General features: G+C 53.1%; 1 protein-coding gene across 1 annotated transcript; it reads right to left on the reverse strand.

Moving 5' to 3' along the window:
* Positions 1-3,500: 3,500 nt before the first annotated feature.
* LOC105304477 (dynein assembly factor 5, axonemal-like) lies at positions 3,501-9,533 on the reverse strand. The gene is made up of 4 exons (XM_011378547.2): positions 9,472-9,533; positions 8,126-8,282; positions 7,017-7,205; positions 3,501-4,304 (listed from the first exon to the last, which is right to left on the reverse strand). Exons 2-4 carry the CDS (start codon positions 8,256-8,258, stop codon positions 4,168-4,170), a joined length of 459 nt encoding a protein of 152 aa, XP_011376849.2. The 5' UTR covers positions 8,259-8,282; positions 9,472-9,533; the 3' UTR covers positions 3,501-4,167.
* Between the last annotated feature and the right edge of the window lie 6 nt (positions 9,534-9,539).

Genomic DNA, 9,539 nt, shown 5'->3' on the forward strand with positions numbered 1-9,539 from the left:
GCTGGAGCTGGCATTCTACCACTAAGACCAACGTCACTTCCCAAGGGCAAGTGACGTCTTCCCAGAAGGGTCATTTGCGGCAGCTTGTTCACCTGCCAGTCTTGGTCATCTACAGCTGTGTACGCAGTGAGATCGATGTGTGTGCTTACATTAAACCCCAAATATCTCCTGCGTGGACACACACCTCAAAATAATCGAACCTGACAATGAAAATCCCAACTCAAATGCCTGTCATCGGGACTGAACGGAGGCCGGTGTTCTGCAGGGAACCCAGTCCCCCTACACGAGTTCAGAAGGCCGCTGTTCTCTCCCCACTTCGCACTCGCTGTCGACACCACCTCCTCTCCTCTCAATCTCAGCTGAAACTTCAGCCTGAACATTTTGAAGAACGGAGATATTAGGAAACTAACAAAGTCCTAGAGTATAAAAATGCCAGCAGAGGCTAAACAGGGTCGGGCTGGGTTAGTACTTGGATGGGAGACCGCCTAGGAAGACCAGGTGCTGTAGGTGGTAAAAAAAAAAAAAAAAAAAGCCAGCAGTTAGTCCAGGAAGAGAACACCTAGACTTCTAAATAGATTCTTCTGTCTACGATTACCATCTGCTATCAGCCAACAACACACACTGTCTCGTGTCTTCAAATTACACTTTCCAACACGTTAAGAAAACCTTGCGTTGGCGGGAATGTGACGAATCCCCGTGCACTGTTGGTGGACTGCGAATTGGTGCAACCACTATGGAAAACAGTACGGAGGGTCCTCAAAAAATTAAAAATGGATATACCATACGACCCAGCCATTCCTCTTCTGGGTGTTTATCCGAAGAAAACAAAAACACTAATTTGAAAAGACGTAAGCACCCTTATGAGCACTGTAGCATTATTTACACTAGCCAAGATGTGGAAGCCACCTAGGTGTTCATCAGGGATGACTGGATAAAGAAGAGGTGGTACAAATTTGCAGTGCAGTACTACTCAGACGTAAAAAAGAATGAAGTCCTGCCATTTGTGACAAAAACGGAGGGACCTAGAGTGTATCATGCTAAATGAATTTTCGGGGAAGGGGAATTACGTTTTGTTTTTGTTTTTTTTTGGATTTTAAAAAAACAAATGAATAAACAAAACAGGAACAGATCCGTACAGAGAACGAGACAATGGTTGTCAAAGGGGAAGGGGCTGGGGAATGGGAATAAAAAAAAGAATTTATCTTGGGGGAAGAAAACCCATAATATCCCTTTCCTGATAAAACATATTCTCGTGAAGTGAGAAAGTTCATAAACAATAAGGAGGGTAAATGAAAAACTACACAGTGTATTAGGAAAGGACGAGCGCTACAGAGAAGGCAGCACCCAGGAAGGAGACCGAGCCCTGGGGCGCGACGTTAGCCGGGCGCGACATTAACCGGGCGCCATGTTAACCAGGGCGTGACATTAACCAGGGCACGACATTAACTGGGCGCCATATTAACCAGGGCGCTCCCTTCGGGCTCGGTAAGGTGACTTGTAGGGTGAAAGGCAGGAGCCATGTGGATGTGAGTCGGAAAGCACAACCAAAGAGAAACGCCAAGTGGAAGAAGCAGGACGAGTATATGTTATACAAATCTATTTGCAGATAATCCTAAAAAATGCCCAACCATCGTATAGTGACCCAGGCAGGTCGGTGTTGCCTGGAGGTGGGAGGGGCGGGCAGCAGAGCCCCCTGGCAGTGACGGGAGGGCTCGCCGTGATGTGGTTGTGGTTTCATGGGTGTAAACATGTCGGAACAGTAAATTGCCCACTTTCGACATGTGCAGTTAATAGTAGATGGAGGGCACTTCAAGACCGCGGTGAAAGCAGCAATAAATCAGTGTATCGGAGACAACGACTGTGGATCAAACGTGACCTAGGGATTCCGCTCCGAGGCATCCGCCTAGGAGCGATGGGACATGCCCACACATTTCACAGATGCCACAGCAGTTTATTCATAATAGCCGCCAACTGCACAACCCAGGTGTCCATCAACAGGTGAACATGACAGTGGTGTATTTGTGGCAGGGACTGTAGGGCCCTTCACAGAAAGCTCGCTGGCCCCGACCCAGTGCATGGATGAACCGCCTCGAAAACTTCGCTGAGTTGAAAAAGTCACATTAGACATGTGGTTCCCTTTACGTGGAAAATGGGTGACAGACAAAACTGGAGACAGAATCGGGTCCGTGGTTGGCTAGAGCTGGGGACAAGGGTGGGGACCGACTGCAAACGGGCTTGAGGGAACGCTTTGAGGTGACAGACGTGTTCCCAAACTGGGTCGTGGTGATGGGTTCATAGCTCTGTAAATCTGCTAAAACTCACCCAACTGCACATTCAGCATGACTGAGCGTCACGGTGTGTAAATGCTACCTTGATAATGCTGTCCACCTCAAGGACTGCCTCCTGTCTGTCACCTGGAGGCTAGGGCCGTATTCTTTGCTGGTTGAATCGAGGAACTTACGAGTTTCCGAGAACTAAGTGCGGAGGGACGTGATGCGCTGGGGTGTTTAGGTCACTGAGCCTCTGCTGTCAGAGCACTGTCTTTCTCTGCACACACACACCTGCTGACACTGCAGGGGACCTGAGCCACGGCGACGCTGCCTCTATCGCCCTGACACGAACGTGACACACGCGTGAGTGCTTCACCCATGGATGCCGGCACCCGACCCACGCTGGCTTGTCGAGGACAGTGTTGTCCCCTTGGCCAAGCTCTCTGCCAGTTACTGTTGGTTCCTGTGCCACCTGAGGGCTGACCGAACATGTGAGATGGGTTCCTGGTGGGACGTGAAAATGCACGGTGCTCAGGGGGGCGGTCCCTACACTTCAGGGGCATCACGGTCCCCCGGAGGGCTCAGTGGGCAGTTGTGGGCTGCGGCCAACAGCTGGCAGTTTTAACAGGTTTCAGGTGATGCTGAGGAGGGAACAGGCAGAGGGGACAGAGGGCAAAGGGCAGTTTGGGAACTATTGCGTGAGCAAGACCGCACTTGAGGGCCTCCCAGATCCCTGTGCCCACCAATCAGACTCAGGGCTCAGCAGTCCGACCTCAGGGTGATGGCAGTGCAGCCAGGGGACGTGGCCCCGGGGGTCTGGGCAGCAGCGACCCCACTGTCTAGTGCCAGAGCCACGCCGCCCCAGCCGCCCCAGCCCACGGCAGCCTGGCCCACGCCCCGGTGACCCTCTGTGCGGAGCTCCTGCCACCTGGCGGCCAGAGAGGACACTGCAATGAGCTGAGGCAGACTGCAGAGCCCGGCATGCGGGAGGCTGGGTGCACCCTGGGGTTCAATCTAAGGAAAAGATGAGCGATTTCTACAAGTGTCAGTTATCAAAACACACAAAGACAGGCATATGAAATAATAATAAATATTTTTAATTAAATTTCAAATAGCAAAGCATAAATGTTACTATTTGTTGAAAAATTCATACAGCATCTCCCCTTATGTTAACATATGGAAATCATAACTACTTCAATTGAAACCTTTTAGGCACTTGGGTGTAGAAACTTCTGGAGAATAAAATACAATTTTATTTTACTGCTACTTGTAAGACAACAACCAAAATTATATCTGATTAAATATTCTACTTTCAACACTTAGCATTACTGACCTAAGAAAAAAACACTGTGACCGACTATAGCCGTATAACATTTTAAGTTCCAGTATGTTTTAAATGGGAAAAATTTCACTGATGATCGTTCTTAGGATTTCGAACTCTTCTTAGGCTGTTCACTGAGACGCTGAACGTCAGTGGACAGAATCTAAAGCAAGCAAGCAATTCCCTTCGAATCCCTTTGGCTTTTTTAGAAAAATTGTCGAGAACATTCTTGGTGGGCACTGGAGCCAGTGACCCCGGAACCCGGAGCGCGAGCTGGCCTGGCTGCCAGTGTGCGTAGCGGCGTTTAGTTTTATTTTAAAGTAGCTGCAGGTTTTTGGCAGACCTCTCGATGAACCGCGTAGAACGACATAAGCACATAGAGCCACTCCGTGCATGTTGTTTCCGGAACTGCTGGGTCTGGAACACGCCCCAGGAGGACACGGGGCATTTTCCTGAGAAATACACCCTCCTCGCCGCCAGTCCCCTTGTGCGTGCTCTCGGCTGCTGACACAGAGGCGCCCGCTGGGGTCCGCTCCCCCCTCCAGCTGCAGCACCGACGGCTCTGCTCCCGGCCCGTCACTGAGCAGGCGGCCCGGCCCGCACGTGCTGCAGGAGCTGCTCACAGTAGGCGGGGGAGCGATGCTTGTGGATGACAGCCTCCGTCTCCCTCAGCAGGGCGTCAGGGAACAGGACGCTGCCTGCTTTGAGCACCCCTGCAAAACAGCAAACGCCAGAAATGCACATTCAACCAACACAAGGTTATAGAAATCCGACCGCACGGTGCTGGCCTGAGAACAGCCGCATAGATCAATGGAACACAACAGAGAGCCCAGAAATCAACCCACGCCTGTATGGTCGTTTAATCTATGACGAAGGAGGCAAGAACACGCGACGGGAAGGACAGCCAGGTCGATGACTTGTGCTGGGAAAACTGGACAGATACATGCAAAAAACGGAACTGGACACCTTCTTCCATCATCAGAACAAACTACAAATGGATTAGACTTAAACGGAAGACCCGAAACGTAAAACGCCTACAAGAAATCAAAGGCACTAAACTCCTGACGTCGTTCTCAGCAGCATCTTTTTGGAGGTCTCTCCTCGGGCAAAGGCCACAAAAGAAAAAAATAAGCAAATGGGACTACCCCAAACTAAAAAGCTCCACACAGTGAGGGAAACAAAACGAGAGGACAAGCCCCCGAGCAGAAGATCTTCACCAACGATACATCCACTATGCGGTTAATATCCAAAATATACAAGGGACTCTTATGACCCGGCACCAAAAAAACCAAACGATCCGATTAAAAAATGGGCGAAGGACTTGAATAGGTATTTCTCCAAAGAGGACATAAAGATGGCCAAAGGATATATGCAAAGATGCTCGAGGTCACTAATCGTCAGAGAAACGCACATTCAAACCACAAGGATATCACCTCACACCTGTCGGAATGGCCGTCATCGATAAATCATAAAACCAGTGTTGGCGAGGACACGGGGAAAAGGGACCTCGTGCACTGCTGCTGGGAATGCGAGTTAGCGCGGCCACTACGCAAAACAGCGTGGAGGTTCCTCAGCAAATTCATTCCGCTTCTGAGTATTTATCCAAAGAAATCCAAAACACTCATTCAAAAAGATACGTTCACCCCATGTTCGTGGCAGCGCAGTCACAATAGCCGAGATACAGAAGCATCCTAAGTGCCCATCGACAGACGACTGGATCTAAAAGCTGTGATACACATATACACCGGGATATTCCTCAGCCACAGAAACGAATGACATTTTACAACTGCAACGACAGAGATGGACCCAGAGGGTATTAGGCTAAATGAGGTAAGTCAGGCGGAGAAAGACAAACACCATGTGACCTCACGATCTCACGTATGTGTGGAGTCTGAAGAACAAAATAAACAAATGAGATGAGAACAGATTCATAAAGAGAACGGACTGACGACTGCCAGCGGGAGGGGCCGGGGGCTGGGTGAAAACGGCGACGGGATCAAGTGCAGACGGGCAGACACGGCACAGTCACGGGGTGTGAACTGCAGCATGGGGAATATAGTCGATGATACTGTAATAACCAGTTACGGTGCCAGCTGGATACGAGGCGGACTGGGGGATCACTTTCTAAGTCACGCAGACATCTAACCACTCTGCTGTGCACCTGAAACCAATATCAATAATACCGAATGTCACTGTAACTGAAAAATAGAAACCACCACTCGCTGGGCTGCTGCCACGCTGGACTCGGCCGGCGGCCTGTTTCCTTTCGCTCCCGTCCCTACCCTCCCGCCCTCCTTTCTTCCGGGTCGTGTGAGTAGGTTCCAAACCCCACGCCAATCCAATCTACTTATTGGCCGTTTGTCGCAGCTCCTCGCTTCACGCGTTCGGGGGCTGCTGCAAGGATCGGTGGACACCCTGGGCCTTTCAGCGTCTCCTGAACGACCTGACGCTGTGTGGGGATCGGACGTGTGGCCTCGGGCGGCGGCAGAGCCAGCAGCTTTCCGGGAACACCACGTTCACTGGACGGGACGACCACGGACAAACGACTGACAGACTCGGGTATTGAGACTTGGGAACCAGGCAGGACATCTTCTCGATAATGAGTGAAGTGACCGTATTTGTGGCCGCTGATAGAATTTAAGCTTTCGAGCAGAAATTACAGTTACAAAAATCTTGTTTCTGCCACCACGGGCATGACATGTTCCAGAAGCTTTTCTTCCCAAGACTCTTCTGAGCTTGATGCTAACAAACGTGACACAGAAGACGCACGATTCAACCGTGTCCCTTTCCAAGCGGCCAGACTGCAGCGTTACCGATGCACGCAGCTGAGGTGCAGGACGGGCCCACGGGCCCGAGCGTCCCTGGCGCGGTGGCACAGTGGCGTGGGCCTACCGCCCCGCAACGCTCAGACGACGACCACGCGGCCGGTTCAGGTGTGGGGTCAGCGAGGCCATGCTCACCCGGACGGCTGTAAAGTGCCCTCTCCCACCTACACGTCTGTGTGAGGCGAGATTTCGTCCTGTGTTTTGACCAGAACACTGTGTGACAACCGCCCCGCGCAGAAGTAGGTGACAAAATCTAGGTGCCTTCTACCAAGCTAGACGTTAAAGAGATTTGCAAAGATGTAAAACAGTGACACCCTTCCTGCTCATTGCTTTGATTTGGAGAATACATCTTTCAAAAACACATCTTACTCATGTTACTACGGAATGGGCCTGTTATTTTAAACAAATTGATAAACGTCTTAGAATCTGCTCCACTTGAATTCCCACTATGGTAACCATCACAGGCCGTAACTGAGGGAGACCACGGCCTTTGGGGTGCCGGGACTGGGCCCCAGGGGACCACCGCCCCCTGCTGGAAGGACTGTGCTAATGCCCTCGACACAGGGAAGGGACTCAGTGCCGGGTCTCCGCGACGCTTACCCAGGATGGCGTCCTGCACGGCGCCCTCGGGGTCATCCAGGTGCAGCAGGAGCTCCCGGTACAGGAACTGGATGTCGCCCTGGTAGTGAGCCTTCCTGTCCTTCTTGACACACTCCAGCCACGTGGCCAAGGCGGAGGCGGCTGCAAGCCTCACTTCGTTGGAAATGTCGTCAAGGCGCTTCAGCAGTTCTGGAAGGAGAGTGGGGGGTAGAGGGGGGTGAGCGGGTGGCAGGGTCACCCCCCCCTCAAAGGCCAATCGCGGCCCTTCAGCTCAGAACTCGGCCTCTGCCCCACCCGGTGCAGTCCGCCCAGTGCAACTGTTCATTTCCAGGAATTCTTAAAACTATCTTTTAAAAATTACTAAACGTCCGTGGCAAACAGCACAGACGATGAAAACTGGTTTAAAAATGGGAAACCGCAGCCCCGCACCCCGACCTGACCTCTGACCTCTGACCTCGGCCCCTTGGGACGGCTCCTGGGGTGGTGCTTCGGATTCCTGGGCACTCTTTGTCACGTGACCTGCTCTGAATTCCTACCTTTTTGATTTCCAATTTGTTTTTCAATGGACGTTACTTTTAGCTTTTTGAGGATGTCAAACACATTCTAGAAAAGTAACTGAGGTGGCACTGTAAGTCACAGCCCGGTCTAGGGCTGGGGACATCTGCTGTCCCTCTCAGGCCGGTGCTGCCAAGCCTCAGGAGCCTGTTTGCAGGCCACTTGCGCTTACCACTCGCTCGCGGCTGCTTTGGTCTGGGATTTGTCTGGGGCTCGGGGTCCAGAGGCAGTGACACGGGGGTTTCAAGGGCGGTGGGCAAGCCACACACGGAGGCTGGCCCCAGCTCCTGCTCCGAGGGGGCCCCTAGGCGGGGCCTGCACCCCTGGCTGTTGCGGGAACCCGAGTTCCTGCCCTGCTTCTGCTGGGTCCCCTGCACCCCACTTCTGGTCTACAGATCTGTCTTGTCTCTTGCATTGTTAGCTGTTCAGTGACGTTTTATCTGTCATGGAACCGACGTGACTAGAAGTCAAAGCAGCATTTTCTATTTTTCCTATCAAAGAAACAGCTGTCAAACAAATGCATACATGTGCTTTGGTAAAGAAAAATGTCCTACCAGGATAAATCTTGATGAATTTATCTGGATCAATCGCACCACCAGAGGTTTTCAAAAATACGTTAATGATTCGGCAGGAAGTTAGTCGAGTCATCTGAGAATCTTCTTCCAGGGTGCTCAGAACTTGGGGCATCAGTGTCTCCTGCACGTCCAGTATCTGCGACAGGACAAACAGGAGACGGGACATGCTGACGGCGCCTGCGCAGTACCACGGACCTGGTTCCGACGCAAACATGAGGGCGTCGGGGATGCAGTTCTGGAATTCCTACACAAGACGTGGACTTGAAGCTCGATTTTAAAATCTAGACAATTTGAACAGTTTTTAACGTGGTCACTTGACTTTTAAAAGTCCATTATTCACAAAGTCTTGCTGTGGCACAAACCCTACGCAGCCTGCTACTTACTCGCGTGACTGTGTACTGTGTCCAAGAAAGTACAAAGGGCATTTTTCCTTCGACCAGCGGTCTGCCCAGCAGGAGGGGCGCTCACACAGGTGAGCACCGGTCTGCCCAGCAGGAGGGGCGCTCACACAGGTGAGCACCGGTCTGCCCAGCAGGAGGGGCGCTCACACAGGTGAGCACCGGTCTGCCCAGTGGGAGGGGCGCTCACACAGGTGAGCACCGGTCTGCCCAGCAGGAGGGGCGCCCACACAGGTGAGCACTGGTCTGCCCAGTGGGAGGGGCGCTCACACAGGTGAGCACCGGTCTGCCCAGCGGGAGGGGCGCTCACACAGGTGACCACTGGTCTGCCCAGCGGGAGGGGCGCCCACACAGGTGAGCACCGGTCTGCCCAGCGGGAGGGGCGCTCACACAGGTGACCACTGGTCTGCCCAGCAGGAGGGGCGCCCACACAGGTGAGCACCGGTCTGCCCAGCGGGAGGGGCGCTCACACAGGTGAGCACTGGTCTGCCCAGTGGGAGGGGCGCTCACACAGGTGAGCACCGGTCTGCCCAGCAGGAGGGGCGCTCACACAGGTGAGCACCGGTCTGCCCAGTGGGAGGGGCGCTCACACAGGTGAGCACCGGTCTGCCCAGCAGGAGGGGCGCCCACACAGGTGACCACTGGTCTGCCCAGCGGGAGGGGCGCCCACACAGGTGAGCACCGGTCTGCCCAGCGGGAGGGGCGCTCACACAGGTGAGCACCTGGCGAGGCGTTTCACGTGAAGGCATGAACGCAACAAAAACACACATGCCTGCGATTAAATTCTTTGTCTTAAGAGTAACGTTTGATATGCAAACCTAAGAAAACCTCTGAGATGGCCGAAGGAAATGAAACGCTTCCCGGCGAGGCCAGGGAGCCGCAGGCAGCCGTGCCCGCCTGCAGCGGCCCAGGATGCCCGAGCCCCACCTGTGTGGCAGACAGCGCCTCGCAGCTGACCAGCGCCCAGAGGCAGGACACAGCCGCCGTGCGGATGG

The sequence above is a fragment of the Pteropus vampyrus genome, unplaced genomic scaffold (genome assembly GCF_000151845.1).
Source record: "Pteropus vampyrus isolate Shadow unplaced genomic scaffold, Pvam_2.0 Scaffold343, whole genome shotgun sequence".
Lineage (NCBI taxonomy): Eukaryota > Metazoa > Chordata > Mammalia > Chiroptera > Pteropodidae > Pteropus > Pteropus vampyrus.